Raw genomic sequence first — 22,605 nt, forward strand, 5'->3', positions numbered from 1 at the left:
ACTCTCTCTTCTAGCCCAAGCATGCATGCCTCTAAAATTTTGGGACGAGGCCTTCATTACAGCTACCTATCTCATCAACAGACTACCAAGTAAAGTTATCAACTTTCAAACACCTTTTCAAAAGTTATGCCACGAGAAACCCAACTACTCATATCTACGTGTCTTTGGGTGTGCTTGTTGGCCGAACTTACGTCCATACAATGCCCATAAACTCAAATTCCGTTTGAAACAGTGTGCCTTTTTAGGCTACAGTAATCTTCACAAGGGGTTTAAGTGTCTTGACATATCCACCGGACGAGTTTTTATATCTCCAGAGATGTAGTCTTTGATGAGGCAGTGTTTCCCTTCGCCACCTTGCACCCAAACGCCGGTGCTCACCTTCGGGCCGAAATCCTTCTTTTGTCTCCAGAGCTTTTAAATCTAACTGATCACGGGGGAGAAAAATGTGTAGATGATCATTTGGCTAATAGTTATCCTGATGCTACTAATGGGAGCAGTCAAAAAATTGTTGTTCCGCCGTATGATTTTATGCAGAACCAGATTTGCACTGGCGCTGGACACGAGGACGATCTGGCTGACAGCGCTGATCCCGAGAGATTCGGTGCAGGCGGGCCTCCTGCTACTGGTGCGGATCCCAGGGTTGATCCTCTGACGCCGTCAGGTGCCAGCCCACCCGCGCACGACACGCCACCAGATGCAGTGGAGCGGTCGAGCAGGGCCTCGCGCGGGGCTGACCTGCAGTTGTCACCACGCAACAGATGGCACGAGTCAGCTTGCTGCGGGACACCCAACGCGCGACACAATGATGAAGCCGACAGCGTCCCGCGGGTCCCCGGCCAAGTGTCGCCTCCTCATGGGGCACCCTCCTCTGCCCCACGTGCGGTGGATCCGAGGACGGGGGACTGCGCGTCTGCTGAAGGGGATTCGCCTGCGACGGTACGAGGTGGATCTCCTGTGCATGCTGCTGGATCTTCTGCGGCAACAACTCAACCCAATACTACAACCACACGGGTGTCTCGGTCACAACGAGGTATTACAAAACCATTGGTGCCCAAAGATGGGACAGTCAGGTATAACAAGAACTTTATGTTTACGGGCTTTGCTGCTACTGGTGAGCCAGAGAATGTGCTAGAAGCTTTACGCAATGAAAAATGGAAGAATGCTATGAATAGTGAATTTGATGCACTAATGAAAAATTAGACTTGGCATCTAGTTCCTTATAAGCCAGGGAGGAATATTATAGATTGCAAGTGGGTGTATAAAATTAAAAAGAAAGCTGATGGAACAATAGATAGGTACAAGGCTAGGTTAGTAGCTAAAGGTTTTAAACAACGCTACGACATTGATTATGAGGACACCTTTAGTCCAGTTGTAAAAGCTGCTACTATTAGACTTGTTCTATCTATTGTTGTTTCCAGGGGATGGAGTCTTCGCCAATTGGATGTACAGAATGCGTTCTTACATGGCGTTCTCGAGGAAGAGGTCTATATGCGACAACCACCTGGTTTTGAGGATGGCTCCAAACCGCATCATGTGTGTAAATTGGACAAGGCTTTATATGGTTTGAAACAAGCACCCAGAGCATGGTACTCAAGGTTGAGCTTGAAACTGCAATAATTTGGCTTCCGTACATCAAAAGGAGATACTTCTCTGTTTTTCTTCAGGAAAGGAAAGGTGATCATGTTTATGTTGAAGAACTGTTAAAGAACTTAAAAAGTGACTTTGCACTCAAAGATTTGGGAGAGCTTCATTACTTCCTAGGTATTGAAGTAAAGAAGATAAAAGATGGCATCTTGCTCACACAAGAAAAGTATGCCTTGGACATACTAAAGCGTGTGGGAATGAAGGATTGTAAACTGTCAAGCACACCTATGTCAACCACTGAAAAACTATCACTATATGAAGGGAAATTGTTAAGTCCAGAAGAGGGAACCAGGTATCGAAGCATAGTTGGGGCACTTCAATATCTAACACTGACAAGACCTGATATATCCTTTTCTGTCAACAAGGTTTGTCAGTTTCTGCATGCACCTACCTCTTCTCATTGGACAGCTGTAAAAAGAATATTGAGATATATTCAAGGTAGTACTGGAATTGGACTAACAATATGTAAGTCTCCCTCAACAACAGTGAGTGCCTTTTCTGATGCAGACTGGGCGGGGTGTCCAGATGACAGGAGGTCAACAGGGGGTTTTGCTGTTTTTCTTGGATCTAATCTTATATCATGGACTGCCAAGAAACAAGCTACTGTCCCACGTTCTAGTACAAAAGCAGAATATAAGTCATTGGCAAATGCAACAGCTGAGGTAATGTGGGTTGAAACATTACTTGATGAGTTGGGTATTTATAGACCACATGTGTCATATTTGTGGTGTGATAACCTCGGAGCAACGTATCTCTCTGCAAATCCTGTGTTTCATGCAAGGACTAAACACATAGAGATTGATTTCCATTTTGTTCAAGAAAGAGTTGCTCACAAGTTACTAGAGATAAAGTTTATTCCAACCGGAGATCAGGTTGCTGATGGTTTCACTAAACCACTTCAAGTCCGACAGCTTCAAGCCTTCAAGAACAATCTAAACCTTGACATGTTGAGATTGAGGGAGGATGTTAGACGATATGCTTGTAAAGGTCGTGACAACTTGTAACATTATTGTGTGCGTGTATCTTGTTGTAACTAGGCCGGTGGTTAGGCTAGGATGATCTTTATCTCCTTATCTTGTGTATGACTTGGAGTAGAGGTCAAGACTCATAACCACCGACCAAACCCTGTAATCCTATGCTATATAACACGTACGCGTCCCTGCCAGAGAGATATACGCTTCCACCAATTCTTTCAGAGTCCACCATCCACAACATCTCTCCCCCGAACAACAGTTCCTCCCAAGACGGCGCCTCCATGGAGGATACGACGTGCAGGACGCCGCCGCCGCCCAATCCAGACTGAATTTTGGACTTTCGTCCGGGAGGGGTTCGGGGTGGATAGGGGGGACCTCGGCTTCGCCTCCAGGAAGGGTAACGGCGTCAAGTGACGTCGCCGATGCCGGGCCGAACACGCCGACCAAAGTTTCCTCCGGTCCTCATCCTATGCCACCAAACCTCCGTGTACTCCGGATCCGGCAAGCCACGATCCGAGACCCACGAAGATGAAAGAGCCATGGGGCTCAACCCACCAGAAAGGAGGATCGAGAAGAACTCCTTATAGATCTCCAGACGCCGAATCCAACGATCCGACATGGCCAATGACGATCATCACCACCCCGCGGCGGCCAATGGAGTCCGAAGAAAGGATCCAGATGGATTCGATCTGGATCCGGCGGCACCCGCGACCACCGGTCAGGCCAACGCAGCCACCACCTCACGACACGCAGGTCGCCACCGCTGCGCCGCGCCGCTGGACCCCACATTCGCCCGGCGTTCCTCTGGATCCCACTGTCCCGCGCCAGCCAAGACGGAGAGGATGGGGAGAAGCCCCGCCGCCGCCCAGCAGGCCAGGCTTCGCCCGGCGGCGCTATGGACGGCAGCGAGGAGGGGGAGAGGAGGAGGAGACTCGAGGGGCGGCGGCGAGGAGGTATAGTTTGGCATGAAATTGTTTTCTTATCGTTTGGTACAAAATGGACAAAGATTTAAGTCTTTGCAGAAATTTCACTATGAACTACATACGGATGTATATAGATGCATTTTAGAGTGTAGATTTACTCATTTTGCTCCGTATGAGTCTACAGTGAAAACTTCTACAAATATTTATATTTATAAACGAAGGGAGTAGAAATTAAGAAGACAATGTGTAGAATGTTATTGGTCTTGATTACCGTATAATGAGAGAGAAATATGTTTTTCTATTTTAAGGTGCATTGAAAAGATAAAAGACTCTCTTGTGAACAAATTTTAAAACTAAATATACACTCCTCACAGGAGAGAGGGGCTACTATCAACACGATACCCGCATATATATATATATATACGGGCTTCCCTATCTTCCGAGCCACCAGCATGATAGCCTTAATCACATAAATATGGCCTCTGGTGGTGGAAAGATCAATCATGGGTTTAGGTTAGAGAAATCTGGAAGAGAGGAACGATATTACCTTGGGCTGCTTCGTCCACAACGAGTCCTGGTTGTTTGCCTTCGCTAACGGAGTAACGGGCAGCAGAATTTTTTGTGAGTGGCGCAGCGCCCACGCCCACTGTGATGGGAAATATAGATAAGCAGTAAGAACACTCTAGCTTGTTATTGAAGGGAAAAGACCGAAGGAGGAGACGTGCGAGGTCGAGCCATGAAGGCGATGAATACTCACGATTGTACCAGCTGACCATGGAAACGTGGGGAAATGAGTGCAACCTAGGCGACGATTGCAGAAGGCCGTCATGGTTGCAGAAGATCTATCATATAATCCTTTTTTTGCGGGATGATCCATCATATCCACGTTGCAGAAGTCTTTTTTAGGATAAAGTTGATTGAGCTAGTTAGGAAAGTGATAGGTGGCGCTCAAAATAGGAAAGAGATGTGTGGGATTTGTACCTGCGTGATGGGTTTTTTTTTTTGTGATTGAGTTTTTCTTCTTCTTTTGAGGACAAACTTGATTGAGGTAGCTAGGGAAGAAAAAAGCCACTTTCAAAAAAAAATTAGATAGGGGTGTGGGATTTATGCGTGTGTGATCTTTTTTTTCTCAGGAAAAAAACACGATTGAGCTAATTAGGAAAGAGATACGTTTACAAAATTAAAAAAGAAAGAGAAGTGCCGCAAACATTAAAAAAGAAAGAGAGGTACCGCAAACCAATTTTTGTGGTCACCGTAAACTGGTTCTGCGAGATGTGTTTTCTCGGGATGGCTAGAGATGCTCTTTTTTTTTGCGAACTAACTCTTTTATTACTCAAATGTTAGGGATTACAATCTCGTAAGGCAATATCCAAAACCTCGTGCATCTCCGAGCAGGCACCTCAATTGCTTCCAATAACCCCTTCCCTTCATGGTTGAAGTATTTACTTATTATCCACCCTTTGACAGATTCCGGGACCACCTTGTGAAAATTGTAACAGATAGAAACTTCACTGAGGCATGGATGCAACGATATACAAAAAGGTCAGTTGTCTCCATCTCACTGCCCTGATCCACAGACTTAAGACAACCCCTTCAGACTCGCACTCTCGCGCACGCTTCGGCTGGTCTTTTGACAGCGAATTCCAAGACTGAGGAGAAGTTTTAGATCATAGCTGCTTAGGAAATACCCCTTTGCCAATTGGATGAACTATGTTCGGGATGCTATCAGAACAGAAGTATCCTTGACTGCCCTAATAATGTAACCAAAATCTAAATATCCTTGAAATGTGATCCATGTAATGTTTCTGTTTCCCAATATGCAAAGGGTGTTGTTGATACCATCGATGAAATTTCTGACACCGATGCTTTTGCTGGCATGATCGTCAAGGTTTAGCTTTGCCTGATCTCTTAGGAATCTGATGTTTTTGCTGGTAGAGCTCCTTGCCGTGTAGTCAAAGAGGATATTGCTGAAATATCGAGAAAGAGTGTGGATCGAGCCCGTACTTGGAGTCGGCGAGCGCAAATCCCACTTGAACCAGGTCGTCCTCGTTGACGATCCTTCGGGTCTGCTCATAGTGACCATCAAGAGACTGTGGCGCTCCCCACGGATCTCCTTCATGCAAAATTCAGCATCAACTGCGACATACCACTTGCAGTTTGCATCTCCTAGCAATTTTTTCAGACATTGATACCCACTAGCCTCGTTGTCTGCCCAAATGTCCATGAAACCTTCTGGGGCCTGTTGATGCCGCTGCGCTTCTGGAGCTGGAGCTAGATGAAGGGAGGACTCTGTCTCTGTTAGCATGTGTTGATGCTGCACTTTCGGACCTGGAGCTGGAGCTATCAACTCATGGTGAATTATAGGGGAGTCAGAGAGCATGGTCATTGCGCCACCTTCATTGTGTTCCTTGGTCGCGCTCTCCACCAGCGGGACGACGGCTCAGTGGCCGTCTCCTACTCAAGTATCTTGACATGACTTGGTCGCAACTCCCACACTTTCTCAAACGGATTCTAAACAATTCTAGATACCGTGAAATAGGAGGATTTTAGGGCGTGGAAGAGGAACGGAAGAAGAAGTGCGCAGCCAAGGAGACGACCCTTGTATGGAGAGAGGTGAGCGCGGCAGAGCGGGACACGATCGTATAACGAAATTGGGCCCGTTGTAGCACGAATGGGCATTTTATGCTAAATTTTTATACTTATTTAAATAAATTGTAAATTATCGTAGTTTTGTAATGTACCATAATATAGTTTTGATGGGCATACTTTTCTATTATTTATCTATCCTAATTAACCACATGAAATGTTGCTAAATAGTATTAATAATGTGAAGTTTATATAATTGAAATGTATGTCAATGATTCTTTTTTGCTTCTGCTAAATTTGAATTGTATGATGTATGCGAATGTGTTCATATAAATTTAACTGCCATTAGATATCATGTTAGATAATTCTAACCCAAACACTGTGACAAATATCAAAACAATAGTTTCTAGTGTATTACTGGTAAACAAATCCACAGAAACTTTTAGCATGTGATTTTTTTTGCAAACTAGTTTAATAATAATTGGATAACTTTTTGGCCAACAACTTCTCCGTGTTCTGCGCATTTGGTTCTCTGAGATACTCAGGTCCAAACACCTCCACCATGGTGCGGGTAAACTTGACAATAGTCTTCAGACATGTGTCCTCCCCCATCTTGACCATCTCACCAACGGCATCTGCAGCAGTACCAAGTGCAAGCATTCTCAGAGCAGTCGTGCACTTCTGCTTGGCAAAGAAAGAGAATTGTCCGCAGCAATCCCTTGTGAGCTTGAAGTAGTCGTCGTGTTCCTCCACTCCCTCCACAATGCGCAAAAATAATGGTTTTCGCATGCGAAAACAACGACAAAAACATGGATCATCCTGGAAAGAAGGCTTGGGAGCAAAATAGTCCCTATGAAGTAGCTTTGCTCCGGACTCCCTATCTCGGTTGATCACTCTTCTCCCTTTGATTCAGCCCTTGAAGTTGAGAATATGCTCCACTTGCCGGTCCATTTCCTCTTGCATGCTCATGAGCATGATCATGTCCACTTCTTCGTTCGAATCCTAGGAATTGAAGAACTCATCTTGAATCATTTAATCAAGCTCCGTCGGTTCATACTCCTCGTCCGACGAAGCATCGGAATCTATCGTTTCCCCTAATAAAATCACAAAAAATCCGGTCATACAATGTGTCGAACACATCAAGCTCAACTCGGAGCAAGAGAGTTGCCGGACGTACCGCGGTGGCATCCGGGCCGGCGACGACGTCCCCGCGGCGAGGACTGGAGAGAGGACTGCTCAGCCGGAGCTGACGGTGCAGAGGCTAGGACGGCTGCGGAGCGCACACGACGATGGAGGTCCGAGACGGACGACACAGAGGAGGAAGAAGAGAGGAGATAGCAAATGGATCCGGCAAGTCTAGGGGTGGATTTGGTGCAATTTGCGGGGGGTCGGCTATCGGGTCCGGCATGGCGGGCGTGCTCGGGCGTGCCTGAACGCCCCCATATCCGGCACATATTTGGGCCGGATCCGAGGCGTGCCGGTCAGCCCGGGCATTTGAGGCCCGTTTGAGGCGCCCGTCTGGGTCAAAATTTCGGGATCGGATAGTGACCAAGCGATCCACTGGGGCGTATGAGGCAGGTTTAAGGCGCCCGACTATAGATGCTCTTAGGAAAGTGATAGGTGGCGCTCAAAAATGAAAAGAGATAAGTGTGGGATTTGTACGTGTGTGATGTTTTTTTGTGATCAAGTTTTCTTTTTCTTTCTGGGCAGCGCTACGCGTCCGCCGGCGGATAATCCGAAAAGATCCGCCCCCACAGCAGCCGTGAGATCTAGTCCAACCACCGGTCTAACATGTCCTCATTATTGCAACAAAGTCAGTGTTGCAGAACCCTCTTTGCAACCGAGTTCATGTTGCTGAAACATTCAAGTGTTGAAGTTTTTTTGTCTTCACTTTTGTGCAACATAGATGATGTTGCGGAAAGACTTTTGCAACATAAATGATGCTGCACAAATTAGAGAAAGAACGGGAGCCTGGGTGGAATGCGGGAGGCAACTGTGCTCGAGGGTTCCAGATCCTGATCCTGCAACATATGAGTTGTTGCGGTGAAAGAACTGCAACAAGGGCTCACTTGCAAAACCATAAAAGATAATGTTAGGTGAGCCCCGCAAGACATGCGTCACACGAACGAGGCTGCGGACGCCCGCGTGTGATCCGCCGGCTGTAGCCAAACTTTTCCCTTTCTTTTGAGAACAAACTTGATTGAGGTAGTTAGGAAAGAGAAGCCGCGTTCAAAAAAAGGAAAGGGATAGGTGTAGGATTTGTACGTGCGCGATCTTTTTTTCTCATGAAAAAACGGTATCGAGCTAATTAAGAAAAAGGGTTCCCCCATTTTGTATTACAAAGCAACCATCCGATACAACCAACGATAGGTGCTGGGGTGGAAGCAGCACAAACACGCCCAAAAGAAAAAAAGGGAAAAAAGAAAAGAAACAAATGCCGATAACGGCGGATCAACAAAAACGACGAAGCCTCGCGACCGCTGCGCCCACCGGAAATCATCCCCCAAGCACCGAGACTCCGAAGCGCCGGTACCAATCAACACCTCCAAGAAGGGACGCGACGATGACGACGCTGCTGCCAAGGGTTTCCCCCGGTACGCGGTGAGAAGAGGGGAAGGGTAGCCCCGACGCCCTTCAGGAAGGTCCGGTGGTACCCTCAGGCGCCACCGCGTTGGTGTCAGCCAAGCCAACAGGGTTTTCTCCCGATCCCATCCTCTACCTCTGGCACTCCGGAGCTCGCCACCAAACCGACCACCACCCTTCGCCAACACGGACACGAAGCTTCCCACGCCGTCTCACCACGGCACCGCGAAGATGGCCTGCCCAACGAAGAAGGGGAGCCGGGACTAGGGCAGCAGCACCGTCAGCATACTGGAGGGCCCACCTCCACCGTCCACGACGGTAGCCGACCGGACGCCAAAGCAGGAGCCTACCGGGCCCGTGGACCCACAGGCCCGGCCGGGCCCTCAGAGGCCCGGACAGCTGCCGCCTCAGCGTCGCAGCTGGCACACTGTCGGCGTCGCTGCCCCCCGTCCGAGCTGCTCCACCTCCTCACCACACACACGACGACCAAGCCACGCCGGGAGCCGGCCCGCTAGGACCCAGATGGGGCCCGCGGGCCCAGATCTGGGCCGGGGGCGCGCCACCGGCCAACCTGCGCCACCACGCTGTCGCGCCGCCAAGGGGCCACACCACCACCGCGCGAGCCGCCGGCCGCCGCTGCCGGGACGCCGGGCCGTCATCAAGCCGAGGAGCACCGCCGCCGCCCCCATGCCCCGGGCAGGGAGCCGCGCGCGCGGGGACAGGCCAGCCCCGCCGCCGCCAACACCACCCGGCCCGCGCCGGGGGCGCCCGTCGGCGGCGACAGGGAGGGAAGGGGAGACGGGGATGGCCGAAGGGGGGGCGGGGCTCGCGCCGCCCCGGCTACCTCCCGGGGAGGCGGCACGGAGCAGAACCGGGGGAAGGGAGAGGGGGGAGGGGGGCGGGGGCGGTCGGTGGCTGCGGCGGGGGGGGGGGGGGGGAGGGAGGAACCCTAGAGCGGGGGGGAGCGGGGGGGGGGGGGGGGAGCGGGTCGCCTGGCCTCGATGAGATTAAGTTTAGTTCCTCTCCCTTTGTCCGGGGTCGGTATCGAGCTAATTAGGAAAGAGATACGTGACGTTTAAAAAATGGAAAACGTTTTAAATAAATTGGATGATTTCTTGTGTTTGTAACCGCGTCCGACGCCGTCCGATCTCACACGATCGTGTGGCACGAGCGCCCTGTCTCCCACACGCACGAAGGCAGCCAAGTCCATCGACTGCCTATTTCAAACGATCTTTTTACACGTACCACACAGGCACACACACAGTGCTTTGCTAGGTAACGACACAAGTGATGGTTCAAATACTTGAACACCATCTTTCTCGACGCTGGTCATGGCCGTTGGTTTCATATGGTACTAGCAAACTCCCATCGAACAAGGTGGCTAATGGTCGGAGTAGGGTCCTTGACACTGCCGCCGTCTTCGAAGCATGCCATCGCGACAACATCGGAGCAGCCGGCTGCCATTGCCGCATCACCGTGGACGTCGCAACATGATCGGAGCAGCCATGCCGGTCATCGCAACACTGCCACGGCCATGAAACACGTCATTGCAGCATCATCGAAGCAGTCGGGCGTACCAACGTCGCGGACTCGCGGTTGTGGAAGCATCACGTTGCAACCTCCCCATCATTGTTCGAAGACCGCCGTCACAGGATCACCGCGGCTATCAAATCACAACATCATCACGGTCGTCGAAGCATAACACAGGCAATAGAAGAATGACGTTGCACCATCGCCGCGGTCGTCGAAGCACAACACGGGCGATAGAAGAATGACGTTGTGTCATCGCCGCATTCATCGAAGCAAGCCTCGTAGCATCACCACGGTCGTCGAAGCATTGCCGCGGCAGTCAAAGCACACAGTGGAGTGTTCGAAACATGTCGCTGTGCCAACGTCGTGGCGTCGCAACATCATCGAAGCAGTCGAGATGTCATTGCGTCATCGCCGTGGTCGACGCATCACGCCTCGTAGCATCACTGTGACCATCGAAGCATGTCGTCAAATCATTGTTGCGGCCATCGAAGCGCACCACGGGTGTTCGAACATGTCGTCATCGCAGCATCATCGAAGCAGTCGGGATGCCGTCGCAACATCATCGTTGCTGTCGAAGTACACCATAGACATTTGAAGCATGTGGTCGCGTCATCACCGTGGATCCGTGGCCATCGCAGCAAGCCTCATAGCATCGCCGTGGTCGCTGAAGCAATACGATGTCACAGAGACCACCATCCGGCATTGCAGCACTGCCCGCAGCCTCATAGTGACGCCCGTAGCAGCCAGACCGCCCCTCACAACACCGTCGTCTTGGCTTGCAGTGCATTATCCCTCGTACATAGCAGTCACTTCACCGTTGGTCTTTGAAGCAGCTCGCGTTGCTGCAGCAGCGACTGTCATTTCACTTCTGAACATGCTGCCATTAACAGCGCAGAGGGTGTTGTGCTGCAGCATGCAAGGCCATGGGAGGCTGCTACGTTGGTGTCTAGTTGCATCGGATGTGTGGAATGAGCGAGTTGAAAAGAAAATCATGAGACGTGAAAGAAAAGAGCAGGTTGGTGTTTTCATCTAATGGTCCTAATCATGCCAATCGGATGGCTAGGGAGGCGGCTGATCCCACGCTGGTATCAGCCGACTGATTTGTAGCACTGGCCTTGATCGCAAATCCTTCGTTTCAATCGGAAAGGGCTCTACCTTCCATTAGACGCCGGTGGGTAGCGTCCAGTGCATCTATTGCCGCAAGGTCAGCCCTGCGCATCTATCACCACAGAGTCGGCCGTTCCAGGTGCCGTGGCGGCTGCTCCCGGCGACGGTGGCGCACAGTAAATTATGGCAAGGTCAGCCGATTCCAGGTGTCGGTGTGAGTGTCACGGCTGCTGCTCGCTAGGTAGACGACGGCCAACAAGAACCTCGACGAGGTGGTGCAAATCCAGAACGCCGACGCCATCGGCAAGCCCACGTTATCACCATCAGCTGGCTGACAAGACCACCTTCGTCCGTGGCGTCCTCCTCTAAACGGGGGCTTGAGCATGGGTTGGGGGTGACAACGGTGGTGTCGCCGTCCAAGATGTGGTTGTGGCTGTAAGGCTGTTGACGAACCCGGGCTGGTCTCGGACTTGAGGAACAGAAGGACCTCATGACGTCGGCCGCGCGCAGGACCTTCCGCCAAGGCCTCCATCTGCTCGACGCTCACGTCCTCCGCGACGCAGCTCGGCGGCATGGCACGCCACTTGGTACATGAGGTTGACGCGCACGCCATGGTGACCGAGCTCTCACGCGGCCGCGCACACCTGGCCAAGCAGTGCCCCAAAAGTTGGCGGCCATGGCGCGGTCGAGCGTGCCTTGGTCAGTGTCAATGCTGGCGCCGTCGGGAGCCGCAGGAACTGTACCATTGTTGACGTGCTGGGCGCGGTGCATGACCCGAAGCAGCATCAAAGCTCGATTGTGATATTGCGCCGTCGAGAGAAGTCAGCCACGTCCAAACAAAGTATTCTATAGATCAGTTTTAACAAAATAACAACTTAAAACTGGTTTTGCTAAAACTTATTCTAAATACTTCCTCCGTCCGAAAAGACTTGTCCCTCAAATGAATATACCTAGCACCGAGTTAGTACTAGATACATCCACTTGAGGAACAAGCTTGGGACAACCTTTTCCGGACGGAGGGAGTACTAGTTTTCCAAACAACCACTAAACTGGTTTTGCGGGACATGTTTTTCCGGGATCCACTAGAGATACTTTTACCATGCTCATCCCCTACAAAGCCGACAACGCACCCCAATTGCTTCCAAGAACCCCTTCCTTTCCTGGTTCAAATATTTACTTACTTATTATTATCCACCCTTTGACAGATTGCGGGATCACAATTGTCCACCCTTTGACAAGATTGCGGGATCGCCTTGTGAAAATTGTAACAGACTATCGAACAGAAACTTCACTGAGGCATGGATGCAACGATAAACTAAAGGTCAGCCATCTCCGTTTCACTGCCCTGATCCACCTAACGTGTAAGTAACTCCACCATGGCCTGTAAGTAACTCGGCTCATCCCCTCGAAACAAACGGCTGACTGAGTTGAGACAACAACAAAATCGACAATGCTAATTGTTGCCTCCCAAAAGAAAGGAAAAAACTGCACTGTCGATCAGTCATCCAGAGACAGTTGCACAGAACAAGAGCAACCAGGGACCATCACGGCACAGATCAAGCAAATAAGCTTTACAAAAAGGATGGAGTCACTCTTGCTCACTCCATCTAGCTACCATCCTGCCACATACTCCGGCCCCTCGCCTCCTCGCACGCCGCCCTCTCCACCTCGCTTACCCGGCTCTGCAACCTCCGCAGCCCCAGCCCCAACCCCAGCGCCGCCTCCTCCTTGCCTCACCGTGACCCGCCTCAGCATCGTCATCGTTGTCGACGACCAACAAGGGGTCTGGAGCTCGGGCAGAAGCTGCGACAACAGATCCTTGCGTCGCTTCAGGGTCAGCTTCTTGTAGTTCAGGCACCGGCACATCGACCCCCGCTCCCTGGACAACATCAGCATGAGGTGTGCCTGCATTCCACAAAGTGACACCATTAAAATGGAGCTATTGCTAATTTTCAGTTGTCTCACATTTTTCACTTAACAGTTGGCCCAAAAGGTGCATCAGGATTTGTGATGGGGGTATGAGTTTCATGTGACCATTGCTAATAATCATGTGCCTGCATGCACAAGGATACACCATTGAATGGAGATATTTCTAATGTTCGGTTGTCTGACAATTTCACTTGATGTTGCACACCACTAAGGCTGAGCTTACTCTCTTTATGGTATGCAACTATTAGTCTGTAGGTAGGTTATATATGAAGTGACCTTCACATGAGAATGGTCGTCTGACCTTCCACAACAAACAATGGGTTTGGAGCTTGGGCGTCCGCTGCCACAACGGGTCCTTGCACACCTCCACGGTCAGCTTCTCGTACTTCAGGCACCAACACATCACCCCCCACTCCATGGACGTCAGCATGGCGTGTGCCTGCATGCACAAGGATGCACCATTGAATGAAGCTATTGTTAATTTTCGGTTGTCTGACAATTTTACTTGTTAATCTGTTGCTAGGTCATATGTGAAGTGAATTTCAGATGAGAATGGATGTCTGACCTTCGATGACAAACAAGGGGTTCGGAGCTTGGGCGGCCGCTGCAACAACAGGTCCTTGCAAGCCTCCAGGGTCAGCCTCTCGTAGTTGAGTCTCCCCTGCTCCCTGGACATCAGCATGGCATGTCCCCACATGCAGAAGGATACACCATTAAATGGAGCTATTGATGATTTTTGTTGTCTGACACTTTCACTTAATGTTGTAGAGTTAATTACACAGAAGTACCACAATTTGGGCATCACGTGCAGATTGGTACCACGATTGCTAATTTTTAAACATATTGACAGTGTATCTGACCGTTGGGGCCCGTCTGGCAGGTGCCGACGTGGCATATTTTTTGCAGAAAACCCTATGGCTTTATATGTAATCACATAAATGCCCATTTTTTCGCAGAAAAACCGCCATTGAGAGGGATTTTTTGGCTACACATGCTAGCCACTACACCACAGCGTCACTGTTGACCTGATACAGGCGAAATTCGTATTATACTAGCACGCACACGCTGGGCCGGCAGCTGGGCCAAGCAAAGCCTGCAATATTTTACGAAAATCAGCCTCTCGTAGTTCAGTCTCCCCTGCTCCCTGGACATCAGCAAGGCATGTCCCCACATGTAGAAGGATACACCATTAAATGGAGCTATTGCTGATTTTTGTTGTCTGACACTTTCACTTAATGTGTAGAGTTAATTACACAGAAGTACCATAATTCAGGCATCACATGCAGATTGGTATCACGATTGCTAATTTTTGCGTGTCAGTACCAACATTGATTCAAGTTTTTGCAAAAAAGGCTAAAAGGCTGATTTATACGTATTGACAGTGTATCTGACCTGACCGTAAATGCCCATTATTTCGCAAAAAAACCACCATTGAGAGGGATTTGTTTTCGTTCGCACGCGCCCGAGGGCGATTCGAACCCGCGACCTGCAGGTGTGCTCCCGGGCGCGCTAGCCACTACGCCACAGCATCGCCGTTGACGTGATCCAGGCGAAAGATTTATTATACTAGCACGCACACGCTGGGCCGGCAGCTGGGCCAAGCAAAACCTGCAATATTTTACAAAACATCATCTTTCGCCTGGATCACGTCGATGGCCATGCTGTGGCGTAGTGGCTAGCGCGCCCAGGAGCACACCTGCAGGTCGCGGGTTCGAATCGCCGCAGGCGCGTTTTTCCGTTTCGGTTATTTGTTTGTTCGATTCATCGAAAACATGGCGGTTTTTTTGCGAAAAAATGAGCATTTATGTGATTACATATAAAGTCAAGGGGTTTTCTGCAAAAAATATGCCACGTCGGCACCTGACAGACGGGCTCCAACGGTCAGATACACTGTCAATACGTATAAATCAGCCTTTTTTGCAAAAACTTGGACCAATGTTGGTACTGACACACAAAAATTAGCAATCATAGTACCAATCTGCATGTGATGCCCGAATTGTGGTATTTCTGTATAATTAACTCAATGTTGTACACTACTAAGGCTGAGCCTACTCTCTTTTACGATGCACAACAATTAGTCTGTAGTTAAAGTTATATATGGAGTGGACTACAGATGAGAATGGTTGTCTGACCTTCGACGACAAACAAGGGATTCAGAGCTTGGGCATCTGCTGCGACAACAGGTCCTTGCACGCCTCCAGAGTCAGCTTCTCGTAGTTCACGCACCAGCACATCATCCCCCATTCCCTGGGCATCAGCATGGCGTGTGCCTGCATGAAGAAGGATACACCATTAAATAGAGCTATTGCTAATTTTCGGTTGTCTGACATTTTCATCTAATGTTGCAAACTACTAAGGCTGAACTTACTACTCTCTTTGATGGTGCACAATTATTAGTCTGTAGCAACTAGGTTATATATGAAATGACCTTCAGATGAGAATGATTAATGTCAATTAAAAAGCTTAGTAATGTGATTGAGATTTAAGGAAGTTGCAGAAACCTATGAAGAGAACCTGATATCAAATCCAGCAATAGAGTACTCACAAATTTCAACCAAGTTCAGTAAAAAAAATGTTGTTGATGATACTAGCACTGGCAGAGCTTGAAGCTCAGTTCTGGGCGGGCTGGGCGGACGAAAGAGAAGAAACTAACCAGTGGGCATGTGTTCTAAGGCCTCATGGATATATGTATTGTGTATAAATTTTCAATTGTTGGGCGGGCCACAACATGGGATGGCCCCAACATAGCTCCGCCACTATATACTAGTACAGTCAAGCTCAATCACGCTACAACCAGGGAAATTTCAATTTGTGCGTTTCCATGTTTCAAAGGAAGGGTGCAGTTGGGAAGGAAATTAAAGGGAGCATACACATAAAAGCGAGGACGATGATTAAAGGAGAAAAGAAACCAAAACAACATTTGCAAATAAAAAGCAGCAATGGCAATCGGGCAGAAGAGTCAAAGGTTCCATTGCAACAGCATGCTTATCAAAGACGATATCTTCATTGTATAATGATCAGAATTCAATACCAAAGAGATATCAATTTGACAGACTAATGACAGCATGAACCACAAAAGTGCACCGCCAACAAGGAAAAATGTAAAAGGTTGGGTTTTGACAGACAGTGGCAGACCCAGCAATGAAATGGAGGGTGTGCACTACAATTATTATTTTCAACCTAATCCAAGTGCCATACAATATTTGGTAAAAGATAACATAAATATCTTGATTATGCTCTGCTGAGTCTGTTCGCAATGCTCACAGGAGCTCTCTGACATTTTCATCTAATGTTGCAAACTACTAAGGCTGAACTTACTACTCTCTTTGATGGTGCACAATTATTAGTCTGTAGCAACTAGGTTATATATGAAATGACCTTCAGATGAGAATGATTAATGTCAATTAAAAAGCTTAGTAATGTGATTGAGATTTAAGGAAGTTGCAGAAACCTATGAAGAGAACCTGATATCAAATCCAGCAATAGAGTACTCACAAATTTCAACCAAGTTCAGTAAAAAAAATGTTGTTGATGATACTAGCACTGGCAGAGCTTGAAGCTCAGTTCTGGGCGGGCTGGGCGGACGAAAGAGAAGAAACTAACCAGTGGGCATGTGTTCTAAGGCCTCATGGATATATGTATTGTGTATAAATTTTCAATTGTTGGGCGGGCCACAACATGGGATGGCCCCAACATAGCTCCGCCACTATATACTAGTACAGTCAAGCTCAATCACGCTACAACCAGGGAAATTTCAATTTGTGCGTTTCCATGTTTCAAAGGAAGGGTGCAGTTGGGAAGGAAATTAAAGGGAGCATACACATAAAAGCGAGGACGATGATTAAAGGAGAAAAGAAACCAAAACAACATTTGCAAATAAAAAGCAGCAATGGCAATCGGGCAGAAGAGTCAAAGGTTCCATTGCAACAGCATGCTTATCAAAGACGATATCTTCATTGTATAATGATCAGAATTCAATACCAAAGAGATATCAATTTGACAGACTAATGACAGCATGAACCACAAAAGTGCACCGCCAACAAGGAAAAATGTAAAAGGTTGGGTTTTGACAGACAGTGGCAGACCCAGCAATGAAATGGAGGGTGTGCACTACAATTATTATTTTCAACCTAATCCAAGTGCCATACAATATTTGGTAAAAGATAACATAAATATCTTGATTATGCTCTGCTGAGTCTGTTCGCAATGCTCACAGGAGCTCTCTGACATTTTCATCTAATGTTGCAAACTACTAAGGCTGAACTTACTACTCTCTTTGATGGTGCACAATTATTAGTCTGTAGCAACTAGGTTATATATGAAATGACCTTCAGATGAGAATGATTAATGTCAATTAAAAAGCTTAGTAATGTGATTGAGATTTAAGGAAGTTGCAGAAACCTATGAAGAGAACCTGATATCAAATCCAGCAATAGAGTACTCACAAATTTCAACCAAGTTCAGTAAAAAAAATGTTGTTGATGATACTAGCACTGGCAGAGCTTGAAGCTCAGTTCTGGGCGGGCTGGGCGGACGAAAGAGAAGAAACTAACCAGTGGGCATGTGTTCTAAGGCCTCATGGATATATGTATTGTGTATAAATTTTCAATTGTTGGGCGGGCCACAACATGGGATGGCCCCAACATAGCTCCGCCACTATATACTAGTACAGTCAAGCTCAATCACGCTACAACCAGGGAAATTTCAATTTGTGCGTTTCCATGTTTCAAAGGAAGGGTGCAGTTGGGAAGGAAATTAAAGGGAGCATACACATAAAAGCGAGGACGATGATTAAAGGAGAAAAGAAACCAAAACAACATTTGCAAATAAAAAGCAGCAATGGCAATCGGGCAGAAGAGTCAAAGGTTCCATTGCAACAGCATGCTTATCAAAGACGATATCTTCATTGTATAATGATCAGAATTCAATACCAAAGAGATATCAATTTGACAGACTAATGACAGCATGAACCACAAAAGTGCACCGCCAACAAGGAAAAATGTAAAAGGTTGGGTTTTGACAGACAGTGGCAGACCCAGCAATGAAATGGAGGGTGTGCACTACAATTATTATTTTCAACCTAATCCAAGTGCCATACAATATTTGGTAAAAGATAACATAAATATCTTGATTATGCTCTGCTGAGTCTGTTCGCAATGCTCACAGGAGCTCTCTGAAAGTCCAAATGCCTACATTCATCAGCCATGTCCATCACACATTTAGAAATCACACTGGACAGGAGGGAGGAGGCTCACCTTGTGGGATGACGCTGGTGGCCAGCGCACCGGTGGCTTGGTAGCACACCGGTCGACGCCTTGGCGGTCGCTGGAGAAGAGGGCAGGATCGCGGGAGCCGGAAGCCTCGGCGGTTGTTGGAGCGAAGGGCGACGGGGAGCCAACGGCATCCTGGGAGTGGAGAGGGGCCAGAGCGGGAAGCTGGGAGGAGACAACAAGTAGAGTTAGGTCTCTCTAGCTCACATGACGAAGGAAAGGGGATGACTGGAAGAGAGGTGGGCTGTTGGCCTAATTAGTCAGCTATTTTTGGGCCGAAATAGGCAAAATAGTATATGATAGAAATTGTTTTCTCAAAATTCTGGGTGGGCCACATCCTACCTTCTAACAATTTGAGATTTCTAAGGAGATAAAAAGATATGCAGAAAATGAGACCAAAATTCAGAATTGTACAAAGTAGTTCTATGCGACAAGTACACTCAATTTCAGTAGGTGGTATGGATTGACTTGATGACTTTGAATTTGAAAAGAGCTTCATTTATGCAGGACATGACGAAAGGAAATTGCCCACTGACAATGTTTTCAGATGTAATGGACCAAAAGGTATTGAACAATCCGGTGCTCTTTTACGGTTTTATGATGCATCTAAAAAGTTACTCCTAGTGTACAAGATGGCATAAGATGGCAAATAAAACAGAAAAATAGCTTGATCAGCTTTGTCACAAGCACAAAAGGGAAGAACCACTGAACCTTGCAAATAATGATTACTGAGCACAATAATAAACTAGCAAGCATCAGACAATTTATGTGATAGTGATAACTATGAAAGGAAGAAGGTAACTAGCATGCAACAGAATGTTTACCACTTGACACTGTCGGCGACGATAATAACGATGGTGGTAAGTTGCAATATGCTTCTGACGAGTCAGGACATGAACCACACACCCTCTCAAACTGAAATGTGTCGACGTCCCGCGTGTAACAACCTTGCTTGACTGACGAGCTTCCGACATAATATAGGAGCAAGTGCCTACCCACAGCACCCTTGATCAAGGACCCAGAATCCAGCAAGAATGGCTCATTCTCCATCTGCCACTGAGTGGAACTCCCACCATTCTTTCGCCAAACGGTATAAAAACGGCGACCTGTGTCAGGTTTAGGCACAAACATCACAGTCATGCCTTGGCCTGCCTCAACGATGGCGACATCATCGCCCGAAAATCTGGGACAGGGTGGGTGGTCAACCATGGAGAACTCCATTGTCCGGATGTCAAGCACGAGCAATTTTTCACTGGTACCTGAAACCCAGTAGAAGCAACCATGTGCGTAATGGCGCGACACGAACCAAAACTTCCACGTCGATAACAAAAAGCCAGGTAACGAGTCGATGTGGCTCAGGCATGTAATGGCTCGCCATTGCCCTGTGGAGGAAGAGAAAACAGCGGCCATCGGCTTAGTTTTGAGCAGCATCATCCAGATCACTCTGAATGACGTCCCCTCCTCAGTAGTAGCAGCCGCCTCCTCTTCATCGCCAGGAGGGGCGAGGAAGGATTCCCCGAAGCACGGCCCTTCAGTCGCTAGTCCGACAACAATCGAAATGGCTAGGTCGCCGGGGAGCGGGGGGAGCAGGAGATACTGCCGGTGCATGGGGTCGCACACCACCATCTCCTTGAAGACGGATCCGAGCTCGTCGTGGCGGGAGGGTCTGTCGAGCAGGACGCGGCCGTCGCGGACCTCCCGCACGGACCAGTCCAAGGTGTTGGTATTGATCTAGAGGCCCAATGGGTCAAAACGAAAATAAAAGACCAGAAATAAAGTTACGTTAAAGGGAGAAATAGGGAGGCTACGAACCAACGTTCGTATCCCTCGATCTCAACTTACGCACCCTGATCGGGGGCACCCTAACCAACTATGGTTTTGGTCCCCTGTCGCCAGCGCACATGAAAAGATTGGAGAGCAGCCGGCACCTACGCTAGACCGGTTCTCGTACGGTTTACTCCTGCTCCCCACATCCCTAAACCCTAACCGATCTGGGGGAGCGCTGCACGACGGGAAGATCATCTCCAAGCTCTGCCTCTGTCCCAGGGCAGTGCCGGTGGCGCCCGGAGGGACGCCGCTACCTGCAACGAGCAACTTCATCGAGCCTGCATCGAGCAGGCATGGGACTTCGCACCGTCGACACCAATGGCTGCTTCCATTGGTGGTAAGAACCTAATCCATCTCTCTATCTGTGCTACTAGGTGATCTAATTGTTACGCTTACGATCTGTTTAGTATATCCTACGGGATTAAAAGTCTAACAATGGTATCTTGAACAAGGTTAAGCCTAGATTAGATCCCTATTGATCTTCTGGTTACATTAAAGTGCGCAAATTAAGCCCAGATGATCACTGTTAAAGGTTAAAGATTAAAGGTTATAGCCAATCTCCTCTGATTAAAGTGAATGTCCATATCTAGGGTTAAGTGGTTTCAGTTAAAGTCTAATTTGCTACGGATTTGTGCTAATTAACCAATGGTTATGATCAATCATGTTCTCTTAATTTATTATGCCACGTTTCCGCTTCAAGTTTTGTCAACAAGCACTGGTTTTAGTTCCTGTTAGCATTTAGAACATGATGAATTGGGAAGTTAAAGTCAGCCGAACCCTAACTCTAGAAATTCCCCAATTTTGGAACCCTAGTTTTTTTCCCATTTGTGAAATCCTCAAAACAGAGGCAAAATGTTGAAATTAAGAGGCAAAATGGGTCGGGGCTTACCTCATGACGCCGCGCCGGTGCTCCCCTTCTGGATCCCGACGCCGGCGACGCCGTCGTCTCCCGGACGGCGCGCGAAAAGCAGTGCCTGCAACAGCCATCGATGGTTGCGCCCATGGACGTGCGCGTGGCAGGGCACCCTGCGCTCAGCACGTCGCCGTCGCCACCAAAAGGCTTGCGCCGGCAGCCGCCGGCACCGCTGCGCCATCACGTCACCAGAGCTACGCTCGACGGAGGAGCGCGCGGGACGAAGTCCTTTTGCACGCTGCTTCGGCGAGCGAAGCTGCCGCGTCGCCATGGCCGGCGAACCTCGCGTCGCCACGTCCGGCGGGCCTCACGCCGCCGTGTCCTCTTGTATGAGCGCGTCTCGCCGGCGCCATCGCGTGGTCGCTCTCTCACTCTCTGGAGCGAAAAAATCGGGAGGAGATGGGGAAATGAGGACTAGGGTTTGACCCTGCCAATTTTGTTCTGAGCGGAACGATCACAGCCGTCAGATCGATCGGACGGCTGAGAACGACGAGAAGCTCAGGGCAGGCCTTCGGCCGCTTAACAGGCTGTATTCGCAGCCGGGCCTTGGCCCAAGTTGTTTTGGCCTAGCACGGACAGTTTTTTTTAATTATTATGACCTTATTCGCTGCTGGGCCGACTGCACAATGGATTGCCGTGGGGTTTTGGGCTAAAATTGAAGTTTCTGTGCGTTTTCTATTTATTCAGTATATTTCCGTATTATGATTATTCCTAAAATGTTCTTGCACTGTTATAAATAGAAAATTGCCAGAAAAATGATTCTGAAAATTATGGTTTAGTTTTCTGAATGAAATGGAACCAACGAGAAATTTTATTTAGAAAACTTTTATGAATTAATGTCTGTGTCATTTTATGGCACATTTATGTTCATCCCATTGTAATATCAATAAATGGTGAATTATTAATGTTGGAAAATTGATATTACACATGAGATTAATATGATCAATTTTGTAATACAGACCAACGTTGTTTTACATTTTTTGAATCACTCCGTTAATTCCTTATTATTTTCTGCCCAACGGTGATATAATTTGGAGTTGATTTGTGCATGAAAATTGATCGAACCAACGTACGTTAATTTTTGTGCAATTTAATTTAATTATGATGTTCTTTTCCTTTACTTATGATATTTCGAAATCATGACAGCTTCCGGTTCTCGTGGCCTCGAGATCGAGCCACTTACTGGGAATAACTTCCAATCGTGGAAGGACTCGTTGCTTTTGCACCTCGGATGGCATGAGGTTGACCTCGCACTGAGGGAAAGTAAACCAGTGGAACCTGCAAAGGGTGCCACTGGGTATGCTGAGCTTAAGAAA

At 48.3% G+C, this 22,605-nt stretch overlaps 1 protein-coding gene across 2 annotated transcripts; it reads right to left on the minus strand.

Moving 5' to 3' along the window:
* Positions 1-12,791: 12,791 nt before the first annotated feature.
* Positions 12,792-21,254, minus strand: LOC123191018 (uncharacterized). 2 transcript variants are annotated; one of them, XM_044603770.1, is made up of 6 exons: positions 19,374-21,254; positions 18,535-18,714; positions 15,412-15,549; positions 13,845-13,947; positions 13,581-13,718; positions 12,792-13,255 (listed from the first exon to the last, which is right to left on the minus strand). In XM_044603770.1, the coding sequence occupies exons 1-4, from the start codon at positions 20,173-20,175 to the stop codon at positions 13,916-13,918; spliced, it is 1,152 nt and encodes a 383-aa protein (XP_044459705.1). In that variant the 5' UTR covers positions 20,176-21,254; the 3' UTR covers positions 12,792-13,255; positions 13,581-13,718; positions 13,845-13,915. The 2 variants fall into 2 exon arrangements, with proteins under 2 accessions (XP_044459705.1, XP_044459704.1); XM_044603769.1 differs by lacking the exons at positions 12,792-13,255; positions 13,581-13,718; positions 13,845-13,947 and having other exon boundaries at positions 14,855-15,549.
* Between the last annotated feature and the right edge of the window lie 1,351 nt (positions 21,255-22,605).

This window comes from Triticum aestivum, chromosome 2A (assembly GCF_018294505.1).
Source record: "Triticum aestivum cultivar Chinese Spring chromosome 2A, IWGSC CS RefSeq v2.1, whole genome shotgun sequence".
NCBI lineage: Eukaryota > Viridiplantae > Streptophyta > Magnoliopsida > Poales > Poaceae > Triticum > Triticum aestivum.